Genomic DNA, 12,618 nt, shown 5'->3' with positions numbered 1-12,618 from the left:
TGTATTAACCCACGAAACCCCTGTTCATCAGTCATCTGAGTAAGTCGTCTGTGGATGGGACCCCAATAGGCAAAGAGAGCAGAGAGATGTGCCCATCCTGCCAGGCTGGGAGTGTAGTGTTATTAGGGAATCTTGTTTTTTGTTTGTTTAGTTTTGTGGTTTTAAATCATCTGGATTTTTAAAAATCACACTACTAACTGGATGTTGTTGTACTTTCTCACTGGTTTACGCTTTGGTAGTGGAGAAAGGAGGAATAGTGTGAGGAGGAGGAGCAGCGTGGAGCAGACCGGAAGCTAGACGTGCGCCTGGAAGGGCAGGACGGGCCGGTGGTGTCTTCAGCAGCGTGGTCATTAGTCCATGGAGGTGATGACCTGTCCCTCCGTCAGGTGGCCCCAGCAGATGCAGGGCTGGGAACTCTGGAAGTCACCCTTGTTGCATCGTTGCAGAGCTGCCTTTCTGTCAGCCCCACCTTAGGACTTCCTGGGAGTCTTCCTGGGTCAGTGATTCAGGCCCCTGCTCAGGTGTCCAGACAACACGAGGCAGCCACATAGGATGGGTCCGCAAACCTTGCTGTAGCAGGCCTGACAGTAAACATCTGAGGGCAGATGGTCTCTTGCAGCTCCTCAGTTCTGCTCTTGTCGCGGGGACCCAGCATCTGCAGGACAGGCGGGAGCAAGGGTGGCTGTGCCGCAGGAGAACCTCACGGGAACAGGCGTGGCTGGATTCGGCCTGCAAGACTGCAGCTAGCCAAACACCCAACATAGACGAAGGACACCAATGTGCCTGGAATGTGTCTTTCTTCATAGTGAGACTTCACAGGAGAGCGTTGTGCAAAAAGGCAAAGGCCATGACTCTGGGGCCAGCCTGACTGGGTTCAGATCCCAGCTCTGGCATTTATTAGCTGTGTGACCTTGGGCAAGCTGCTTAGCCTCTCTGTTCCTCAGTGTCCTCTACCTCACGTAGGGGTAATAATAGTACTTGCTCACAGGGTGATTATGAGGAACAAATGAATTAACATTTGTCAGGTACTTAGAACCATGCCTGGCACATAGTAAGTACAGTAAATGATATTTAATAAATACATGAGTAATAAATATGAAAATGTAGAATCTATGATTACATACATTAAATTGCTGTATTAAAGGACTATGTCTCTTTACACTCCATCAGTATTATCAGAGCATCTGCTCCTCTGCATCCTTAACAGCATTGAATATTATTATGATGGAAAAAGCCCTAAGCCAGGGTGGTTTCAGCTTGTCCAAAGGTAAAGGAGGTGCATACCCGTGGCTTCACTGCCCAGCCTACACAGCACGGAGTCAGGTCAGCTGTCAGAGGAGGCGGGAGTCTGGGCCTCTGTCGTGCCAATGTCTGGGGGTTGCCTAGGTGTGCTGGAGACGAAGCAGAGGGCCTGGGGCGGGGTAGGGATTTCTGCCTGCAGGAAGGTCACGGCCTGTTGTTAAAGAGGAGCGCCACTTACCTAGTGGACGTCAGCGTCACATAAATAGCACCAGACAGTTACCAAGCTGGCCTGCAGGAGAGATGATGAAGGGTTGTCACGAGGAGGAAACGACGAAAGGGGTGCGTGGTCAGGGTGGAGGGTCTTGGGTGGCGTGCTGTGAGAGGCCAGGGGGCTGCTCGTTCCTCCCACACCTGCCCCAACCCCGCCATCCTGCGCCGTGGAGCGTGAGAGAGTCCTGAGAGGCCCCACAAGGGCTCCAAGGGGCCTGCAAGTAGTGCTCCTATGAGGAGTGTCCCTGACGGAGTGTGGGATGAGGGAGGAGAGGGGTGAAGGGCCTCACTGAGCGTGGGGCTGTGTGCGCAGCATCTTAGCTGGGTGCTGGCTTGTCTTGATCACTCCGTTTCACAGATGATGGCACAGTTTCAGCATGACGCGTGGTCAGAGGGCATTAGAGGGGGAGCCCGGGTCTGCTGCCCGAAGCCACACTCCTTCCAGTGACCCCTCCGCCTGATCTGCCTGTATTTCAGAATCCGTGTCCTGGGGCATCTGGGGTTTTTGTTTCTTTAAGTACTACGATTGTTGGATAAATGGTCCTGTAAGATAGCAGTAAGGCTGTGTTGGTACTTTAAAACACATTTTGAAAACGTATAGCTTGATGACTGCAGGTAGCATAGTCTAGGTAAGAAGAGGTGATCTGGTGACTTCACAAAAGATGCAGTGCAGTGAAGATGAACTTTTATTTTTCTCTCTCCTAAAACAGGACACGCCTGGGTTTATTGTGAACCGTCTCCTGGTGCCGTACCTCATGGAAGCAGTCAGGCTGTATGAACGAGGTAGGGGTCCCGACCCGGCCCTGGCCCTGCTCTGGGGAGTTGTCACGCAGGGCCTGTGGGAGGGGCTTCTGTGTTCTAGCTGTGTGACTCCGCCGCACCCTGGGCCCTGGGAGGCCCCTGAGATGGGGCTCTGGGACCCGCCCCCTGCAGTCCCAGCTGGAGCAATTGCTTGCCAGCCCGATTTATATGCTGGCCCTCTGCTTTTGGTTAAAAGGTTATTGCTTAAAATAGTAATAATAATAATAATAAGGTAAAAATCATTAGGCTAGGGAACCTTTAAAGCCTTCAGGTTCTGAGATTGTGACTGTGACAGGTGATGGGAAATGACTGTGATGGGGACTGTTCTGACAGCCCTCCATCCTTCCTGAAGGACGTCGTGATGCAGTTTTTAGCCTTCAGAGTGGTCTGAAATGTTTTCCTTAGGACTTGTGGATTGACAAGCACTGATTTTCCCTGCTGTAGACCTGGGACATGGTCCTGGATTACAGAACGTCACGTACCCCCTGCCTGCCTTCCCCCCTGTGTTTCAGGAAGGGTAGTATCATGTTTGCTTCAGAGGTAAACAGCCCTAATCGGACTGGATAACAAGTGTAATTGTTCTCAGTTACCTCATTCCCAAATGCTTGCTCCTGAGAACGTCATTTTTGAAACAAAACATTTACACCAGCTCTTCCAGAGATGAAAGCACATTTGCTTCCTCAAAATGTGCGTTAAATATTAAAACTTTTCTCTGTTTTATGGAAGCATTTGCCTCACTTTTGCTCTGAGATCAAACCAACACCTCTGCATTTGTCTCTCAGCAAATATGCCTAATTACACCTCAAAGGAAGTGGGAAGCATTCTGCCCGACCTTGAAAGGCGGGTTTTTGTTGATGTTCCGGAATACAGTGTGGGTGACCCCTCTGCGTGGTGTTTTCCTCCCTGACGTCTTGTGCCGTTGCTGCACCCTGGGATGCCCGTGTCTCTGACTGTAGGTTGAGGGCCGGTTTCTTGTGCTCTGCTCCCCCCAGCAGTGGGCCCCTTTTAGGCAGGTGATGCTCGCCGTCACCTATGAGGTGAGGCTGGGGGGCTCGGACCCACGAGCAGGCGCTCTCCGTTTGCCTCCGCCCGGCCCTCGACTCCCTGTCACTGCTGTCCCTTGGCCTCTCTCCCCAGGGCCTTCTTGGGGCTGTGAGCCCGGGCACCTGCTGCTGGAGGAGCTGGGGACCGTGACTGGTGTGGGTGCTGTTTCCCAGCAAGCCAGCTGTGGGATGGGCCCCTGTGTCGCACCCCAGGCTTCTCACCGTGTCCCTCCTGCCACCTCGAGGTTCCGCCCGCTTTCGGCCAGCACAGGGTGGCTTCCACGCCCGCCCGCCCGCCATCCGGTCTCCGTTCGCCTGCTCGTGTACTGGACACCTGCAGCCATTTTGGACTGTCCCTCTCTTGCCTGCCACGCCTGCCCCTTTGTCACTCGCTTCCTCCCTGTCACCCCGGCTCTCCCTGCCCCTGCCTGTCAGCCCGCTTAGTGAGCTCCTTCAGGCAGCAGAGGAATCCGCGTCCCCTCCTGTCTTTGCCAGCCTGGCCCCCTCTGCCGTGCTTGCTGACAAGCGTCATGTCCAGGAGGGTGAGCAGGTGGCGCACTGGACTGCCCCACGCGGCGGGGAGCAGGCCGTAGCAGCAGAGTCGCGCAGTGCAGACGCTCGGTGCCTGTGCTTAGCCCAGCCTTTTCCGAACTCACTTGGGGAGAACTTCTCCTTACAACACTGTCTTGGTCAGCTCGGGCTGCTGTAACAGAACACGATAGACGGGGTGGCGTGTAAACAGCCAACACTGATTTCTCATAGTTCTGGAGCTGGAAGTCCGAGATCAGGGAGCCAGCACGGTCGGGACCGGTGGGGCCTCTTCTGGCTGCAGACAGCAGACTTGTTGCTGCGTCCTCACACGGTGGAGAGCAGAGAGAGGGAGCAGGCTCTCCATACTCTTAGAGGGCGCTAATCCCATCATGGGGCCCCACCCTCACGACCTCGTCTAATCCCAATCACCCCCCGAAGGCCTGCCTCCTAACACCATTGCCTTGGGGGTGGGGCCTCGACGTGTGAATCTGGGGGGATGCAGACACTCGTCCATAGCAGACACCGTTGATCCCCGAGTATGGATGATTCATGTAGATGGGTCAGCAGGATGCTGCTTTGTGTGGTGGAAGCTCCGGAGAAGGACGTGTGGGGCCTTAGAGTGGACAGTCGTCTCGGTCACCATCCACTTGGGCCTCCTGGGCAACTGACCAGCTTTCAGGATGTCACCGGCCCCCACTGGTGCTTCTTGCCAACTCCTTGTGGTGTCTGGTGGCACTTCACGGCCCCTCGCCACTGCTCTGACGCTCTGAGCTCGCGGCTTCTGTGTTGACCCTCTTTCTCAGGTCCCTCAGCTCCTGTGCCCCCCTGTCTGTTGTTCCTATTCATTCCCACTGTAACTGAGGCCTGATTGGTGGGGTTGGTCCCCCTCATCCCTGTGGATCAGTGCTCACTCTCCAGACCTTCGAACAGGCTGGTGCCCAGAGCAGTCAGCTCTGCAGGGTGGTGGGCCACACAGTTAGCTCTCCTCAGGTGACACCCGGGAGTCTCACGAGCCTGTACCTGTCACTGTATAGCATCCTGCTCTAGACATTCAGTGGTTCTGTCCTAGCCAGAGGACCTTTTTCCTCCTCACCCTCTGCCCCTCTGTCGTCACCACGTGCCTTACTCCTGCCTTTCTCACCAGGCCCGCCTGAGTGTCCTCACACGCCACTCGGGGCGTCACCTGTGTTTTCATCACCCTCTTCACACTTGGGCTCTCCCTGGGGGCACTTGCCCCTCTCCCCCCTGTGGCCTGGCACATGTCTTCCCCCTGCTGCTCTCTGGTTTCTCTGGCGATATCTGGGGGCACCGTGGTGGCTGTGCCTGCGGTGCTGGCCCTTGTTGCTGTGACCCTGGTTTGTTGTTAATGCCGAGAATGGTTGATAGGTGGTGCCGACGAGCCAGCGAAAGAAGCATGTCAAGGCAGGTACCAGGCTCCAGGCATGTGGAAGATCTGGGAGTTCACCGAGGAAGCTTTTCTTTGTTGGCTCGAGTTCAGGGCTCTTAACTGGGGATGGGGGTCCCAAGGAGCGCCTAAGGTCGATGCATAATTTTGTGTGTGCATACGTTTTCTTTGGAGAGGGTGTCAGGTTCCCAGTGAAGTGCCTGACTCTAAAGGTTAGGAATTGCTGGTCTAAACACGGTACCACACTGACTCCCGCTTGGCACCCCACTCTGTGTGTGTGTTCTATTTCTCTTGCTCTTTTCTTTTTGCCTCTTTTGCTCTGAATTGCTCAGAACAGAATTTTTAGACTTGTGCTGACTTTGTAAAACTGTTTAGATTTTTTTCTATGGTATGCTGTGTCTTCATATTATTTTTTGAAATAAAATAGTCAAGTGAATCTCTGAATCTGGAATTACAGCCTTGCCTCCAGGTTCAGTGTCTGTTCTTGAATACAGATCTGATTGACTGCTTCAGGTGTGTCTGTGAGAGTCCTGTCCCCAGGGAGCCTGTCCTTTTCTGAGGGGACACGCCATAGTGAACTGACCAGGAGATGAGCTCCGGGAAGGATGAATTGGGTGTGGGAGGCCTGGCCTGGAGCCAGGCAGTTGCTGGTTTATATGGGGGGGTCTGCTCTGATGAGGGGACAGAGAGCAGAGGCCTGCAGTCGTCGGAGGACAGAGGGTGCCAGGCACTGGGGGCCGCAGGTGCTGAGCTGGAGGAGCCAGCGGGGCTCTGACACTGTAGAGGCCTCGGGGTCCAGTGAATCCTCCAAGCAGAATCCCCTTAGCTGCCCGTTCTGTCTCCTTCCCGCCTCTGCACTGCTGATCCCACTGCCTGGAATGCCCTTCCCCGCCCACTCTTCCCTTGGGATTCTCTCCAGGGCGTCAGGCTGGGCCCGGGTGGTTTTGGTGAAGACACGGCAGTGTGAGCAAAGCCCCCACCTTTGCCCATCAGAGCTGTGTGAATCCTCTCAGCCCTGGTTAGGGTGACACGTTCGGTGGTCACATCAGAGTCCTCCATCACATTGGAGCACCTGGTGCTCGTCGTGTTTGCCTTTGTCTCAGTCTAACCCTGGTGCCTGGTACGGGACAGATGTAAATACGTTGAATGAGTGAGTGGGGTTGCCTACTGCGCTGGTGCACGCAGTCGTTTTGCTCTCTGCCTTCTTACTGCTGACGCCCGGGTCACAGTTCTCAGGGTCCTCTGGTGACGAGTCAGTGCAGTGCTGGTAACGTCACCCAAAAGAAACGTCGGTGGGTATTTTAATCATCTTGAACCGCCTTGAGATCCTTTGGCATTACTTTAGTACTTCATATGCTCCTGAAAAATATTGTCTTATAGATGTTTAAGTAGTCCCTGTTCCTCGTGCCTAAAATCTGAAATGTTTTTATATTATATGAAATAAAATCTCTGAGTGTTTTAACTTTTTTTTGCTTTACTTAGCTTTGGTATAATTGACCATTTGTTTATGCTTTGGAACAAAATTCTAGATAGCCACTTGTCACAGACTGTCCCCGTTCCTGATTTTGGAGAAAGGGGATAGTTGTTCTCTGTAAAGACCTCCTGTGGCCCAAGGACAATGTGTTAAGGATAAAATTCCAAGAAGAAGCACGTCAGCCCTTGTCTTAGTCCATTCCACACACTTTCAAATGTGCAGGCAGTTCTCAGTCAGGTTTGGGCTTTTCTTTGAACGTTATCTTGACTGAGGGGTTTATGTGATGTGATTGCAGAGGAATACTCGTTACTTGTAAGAAATGAGAAAGAAAGCTAGAAAAGAAAGTATGCATACAATACATACAAAGACGTAAGAGTGTTTTAATGTTTAGTTAATTCTTTTCTTTTTTGAAAAAAGTCCATTTATCAATCAAAAATACGCTGTAGCTTAAAGTGATGTTTTAGTAAATTACTCCAGAGTTGGAAAATCCCAATGCATTAGAAAGTAACTAGTGTTTCCAGGCCCCCAGGACGTTTCTCCCCATGAACAAGGTGGTGGTGCTCTAGAATTCACCTCTCAAATAGCTTGGTGGAATGGCTTTGAGAATCTGGTGACCTATGTGGCATGTACATCTGAGACAAAATCTTACCCACAGCAGAAATCTGGACTGCAGGTGTTTTTTGAATCTGCAGATCTGTAGAACTCGAGTGATTCTGGAACTAACCGCGTGACCAAGAGAGCCGGGGGAAGGATGGTGGGGACTCAGCGCTACCCTCTTCTCCTAGGGGACGCGTCTAAGGAGGACATCGACGCTGCTATGAAGTTGGGCGCTGGGTACCCCATGGGCCCATTTGAGCTTCTCGATTACGTTGGGCTGGATACCACGAAGTTCATCTTGGACGGTAGGAGCTGGAATTCTCTGTTGTCTGTCTGTCATTGGGTTGAGGTAGTCTCTCAACTATCAATTATAAGCCTATTTAAAAAAGAAATTTATAAAGGACCTTCCAGAGTCCTGCCCTACCAGCTTAAAGATTCAAGTTAGCAGATGGCAGGAGAAGGAAAAACGTGACTGCCTAGTGTCTCCTCACACAGTAACTTTTTTCTTAACTTTTCATTTTGAGATATAGCTTCACAAGAAGTTTCAAATATAGCACAGACAGGTCCTGTGTGCCCCTGTCCCCAGTTCTCCCAGTGGTTCCATCTCACGTAACCATAGGCCAGGATCAGCACCAGGAGATTGACGTGGCTGCGCCATGTCCTGCTGTCAACATAGCTGTCTGTGTAACCTCCCCTGCAGTGGAGACACTCGGCCATTAAAAACGTACCCGTTTCACTATAGTGGCTCTGAGGACAGGGTGAAGATAATTGTTAAAATTGGACTACTGAAGATGAATGTAGCTCAGACTACCAGATTTGACAAAAAATAGTTATGTATTTGGGAGGAGTAACGAGAGTTCTAGTAGAAGCCTGAACTTTTGGATTTTATGAGGGTGCAAGATCCCAGTGGTAGCAAATTCAGCTTTTTAGCATGTGTTCTGAAAGTTGTTTTGCTGTGCCCCCGAGGGGTCCCACCAGTGGATTAACGGGTTCTGTTTGTGTCCTTGGACCTGGGGCATCAGTGATTTCCAGGCAAGGACTGGATAAACAGGAGGGCCCTGGAGGAGCCAGGACTCGAGCAGTGCGGCCGGGGGCAGGACACTGGCTCTGGGCCCCTGCGGCTGCACCAGCTCAGCTGCCCCTGCCCCTGAGTGGCACCACGCCCGAGGGGCTCCCCCACATCAGAGGAGGGACTTCTCCCCAAGCTCTGCCTCCAGACCTGCCCTGGGAGTGCCAGGACGTGAAAATAAACCCAGTACCTCATCCTCAGCCCTTTTCCCTTCTCTCGGTAGGGTGGCATGAGATGGATGCAGAGAACCCCTTGTTTCAGCCCAGCACGTCCATGAACAAGCTGGTGGCAGAGAACAAGTTCGGCAAGAAGACTGGAGAAGGATTTTACAAATACAAGTGATGCGAAGCTTCTCTGGCTCCGGGAGGAACCCCCGTAAGCACGCACAGCAGCCCTCCCAGTGCCCGGGAATGCCCTCCGGTCAGAGGTTCCCTCACACCGTGCAGTCTGTTCCTGTGCATTCTGATTGTAATCTCCCTGAAGTAATTATTTACACTAGTTACCGTAATAGCAGGTTCCTTCATTGAGAATTAATCTCTTTTTTAGTCTGTTTGTTGCTGTGTATTTTCTAAAAAGCTTTACACCCTTGGTGCCTTGGAGCAAACATTTCTTTTGAACCTTGTCATTTTCGTAAAGAATTGCCTGAATCCGTCCCCTTGTGAAGGGGAAAGTGCTTCCTCCGAGATCGTGCCGTGTCCCTCACTGCAGTGGGAGAGTCCAAGCGGTCGACTCTGGCGAGCGGGTCTGAGGTGCTGCCGAGAGCAGCTGCTGCCTCTGGCCTGCGTGGAACACTGGCTCCTGCAGCTTCAGGCCGTACCCTGGCGTCTTGGGTGTGACATAAGATGTCACGTCCTTCTTCAACTCGTCATCAAGACATTGCTGCTGGATCCGGGGGAATATCTCCGTGTGCTTGGTCTGCGGGAAGGGGTTTCATTCATATCAGAAATCTGGATGATTACTGTCTGTCTCTCTCTTTTTTTCCATGAGAAATCATTGCTGCAAACTGCCTATAAATTGACTCTAATGAAATGCAGTCTTTTAATCTGTGAAAATTTAAATTGAAATAAACATATGTATAATTTAAAATCATGATGTGCTTAAATGGTTGTAAAAGCAAAGGTTGATAATTTAGGGAAGGGCCGTGCCGGGCCCCTTGGGCCTGTTGCTGCGTTACCGCGGCGTCGAGGAGGGCGGCAGGAGCCGGCTTCAGGCCCGGGCTGCGGCCGCGCCCACTCCATATTTCTACCAGGAAAGCAACAACAAGGCACAGAGAACAGCTTTTAAGGAACATCTGTTTCTTCTTTGCCAACAAAGAAAAATCATGGAACATAAGCTGCCTTTAATCATTGGCTTGAGAAAGTGTCTTCCAAGATAGAATTTTGAAGCTGGAAAACATCATAAACCTGAGGTCCAGTGGCCACGTTAACACTGTAAGTGATGTGCCCATGGTCACCAGAATTTTGTAGCAGAGCCAGGATTAGAACCAGGTTTTCATGGTAAAATTAAATACAAAACAGCAAATTTGAAAATCTTAAATCCAAACTTTCAAACAGAACTGTCCCCAAAATGGCCATCCCATTTGGTGTCCTGGGTCACAGTTCTAATGGTTGAGAGAATTTTTTCCCCTCCATTTCATGATTGATAAAAGGGAGCTTATTAATTTTTTTTACTTGAATCTAACTTTAGCATAATGGGAAATAAATATATACATGTATTTCTACCACATATAGAACCTGGTTTAGGAAACTTTTAGGTTATTCTTATAAACCATTTCCTAACGAGAAAAAGGAAGCACCTGGGAGCCACCGCCATTTCCCTGACTGACGGTTCCCCTTGTGGTCTGATGGCCCTGCTCACTCTCAGGCTGGCTCTCGACCTTTGACGTGAGCCCTGGGCTTAGTGGGGCTTCATATCCTTCTCTCTCTGACTGGAGTGTCCGCAGGACGTGGGCCCTGTCCTGCACGTGGCAGGGCTCTTTCTTGACCACTGCGTTCCAGGAGATGTGACCGTCAGCCTGCCGGGTGCGAGGGTGGGGTGGCAGCAGTCTTTTTCTGGCTGAGGCTTTTACATGCGCTCTGAGCGGACCTGAAAGTCAAAGGCCTGGCCTTTGAACATTCTTCTGTCATTTTCAAAAAATCCTTTCCACGCCTCGTGTTTGGGACCAGGAAGGAATTTTGGACATCCTTTTCTTAAACACAAGAGTCGAGCGTGGCTTTCCCAGCCCCTACTCCATATCTGTGCTCTCCCTGGTGGGGAGAAGGAAGGTCTCAATCAGGTCCTCCGCTTCCAAATAAGGACCCAGGGCTGCCGTCTGCTGCAGCCTGTGCTGCAGAGGCGGCGTCCGCAGGCTCTGGCAGCCCTGGTTCAGGAGAAGGGCGCGTGGGGCCGGAGCGGCAGGGCATGGCCTCACTGCTCCTTCTCCTCACCTCCCTGGACTCGCCTCCAGACAGCAAGCAGGGGCCTGTTCCCAGATCGTGAAAGAGACTCCCTGGTTTTAGGTGAAGAGGACACTTTTTCCCTTCTCTCCTGTCCTCCCTCTTAGTGATGTGTTTAATCTCAATGAAAACTTGAGATTAAAAAGGAAACCATGCAACTGATAAAATGGCTGGTTGAAAAAGACCAAGCGAGCCTCTGAGCGGAGCCCTCACCTGGATTTCAGTTATAAACACAGCTGAAGGCTGTCTCTGGAGAGTAGTTTTAATGCTTATGAGGATGCCTTTGTAAAATAAAGATTGTGGCTCGTTAGTGTCCATGAGATTCACTGTTAATGACAGTTTCTTAGGAGAGAACAGTTGGCTGACTTCCTTTGACATCAACTGTAAGGTGTATTTCCAGTCGGGACTGTTGAACGGTGCAGCGTGGGGGTACGGTGGGACCAGAGCTGGGAACTGAGGAACGTCACTCTAAAACTTCTGGTGGAATAAAACGATCCCCCGGGTGCCGTTGTATAGTGCATCTTCAACTCCAACACGTCAGCTTTCAGAAGCTCGTGTGAGACTCGACCACCGATTGTTGAGATGGTAGAACTAACACGTTAGTCACGGCTTATATAACATGCGCTAATTATGCGTTCTCCCTGGGTTTGCAAGTTGTACTTCTCACACATCTGAAACCAGCTTTTGTCTTGTTCTACCTTGTTTTAATCCCTTTAACACTGCAGCCTAAGCAACTAACCAGTTAAGTCTTACCAAAATACAAGGAGTGGCTATAATTTTGTGGGACTGATTTTCCTGTAAACAGGCATTGATGCTATATAAATAATAATCTAAAAAAATGCTTTGAACAATGGAAGCATTACTGTACTTTCAACCCATTTGGTTGTGTAAGTTCTATTTTCAAAATGTCTCAATATTTCATAATCAGAGTTTTTATTTCTATGGCAGAACAAATTTTAACTCCTGAGAGAAAAATCCCATCATTGATACAAATTCTATTCAATGTTTCATCTAAAATCACCAAGTGTAGCTGTTACAGAATTAATCTGTGTAAATGATTAATACCATCGGTTTTGGAATTAAACAGACTTGGGTTCTAGTACTCAGCTCCACTCTCTTTACCTGTGTGACCCAGGGGGCCATTTGTCTTCTGGATATATCTGGTAGAATGGGCAGAACGAGGGAGCCTGTCCCATAGGGTTGTCAGGGAGCAGAGGAGATGCTGGACGTGAGGTGTTGGGCACACTGCCTGGGGTAACAGGCTAGTTGTGACCACCTCGCTCCTCTTTGCCCAATTTGGAAGGAAGCCACAGTTCCTGGGAACCTGCAGGCTCACAGAGCTCTGAACATGACCTACTTGGGGGGAGTGGGCTGAAGGTTGGGAGCAGGCCCGAGTCTTATAAGCGAGTCTTAGAAGTTATGCTGTGGGGGCCCCCTGGGTAAAAAGATGAGTGCTGGAGTATGGACTCCACGCCCGCAGCTGCCCCGAAAGTCTGTCCAAGCCTCGTCAGAGGGAAAGGCAGGAAGATGTGGCAGGGAGCTGAAGAGTGGCTGTCACTCAAGGGAGTTATGTTTGTTTTTTGTGTGGGCCGCAGACTGCAGATGATTTAAGATCCCAGAAGAGAAGCCAGTGCGTGGGAGAGAGGTTCCCGGGATTCCCCTGACGGGGAGGGTAATCAGGGAATGGCAGGCTGTGAGCAGAAGAGTCAGACTTCTCCTCTCGAGATGGGGTTGGTCAAGGCAGAGCCCCT

General features: G+C 51.1%; 1 protein-coding gene across 1 annotated transcript in view; it reads left to right on the top strand.

Annotated features, from left to right (window-relative positions):
- HADH (hydroxyacyl-CoA dehydrogenase) overlaps positions 1 to 9,521 on the top strand; it is a 40,264-nt gene extending 30,743 nt beyond the window's left edge. Inside the window, exons 6-8 of the mRNA XM_004426600.3 lie at positions 2,223 to 2,295; positions 7,552 to 7,668; positions 8,656 to 9,521. Coding sequence (XP_004426657.1) covers positions 2,223 to 2,295; positions 7,552 to 7,668; positions 8,656 to 8,774 — 309 coding nt within the window. The 3' untranslated portion in view covers positions 8,775 to 9,521. The remainder of the gene's footprint in view (positions 1 to 2,222; positions 2,296 to 7,551; positions 7,669 to 8,655) is intronic.
- The last annotated feature ends 3,097 nt before the right edge of the window (positions 9,522 to 12,618 follow it).

The sequence above is a fragment of the Ceratotherium simum genome, chromosome 12 (genome assembly GCF_057802395.1).
Source record: "Ceratotherium simum simum isolate JZ-2026a chromosome 12, ASM5780239v1, whole genome shotgun sequence".
Classification (NCBI taxonomy): domain Eukaryota; kingdom Metazoa; phylum Chordata; class Mammalia; order Perissodactyla; family Rhinocerotidae; genus Ceratotherium; species Ceratotherium simum.
Note: the sequence above shows the minus strand (reverse complement) of the source record. Positions and strands in the feature narration are given on the sequence as shown.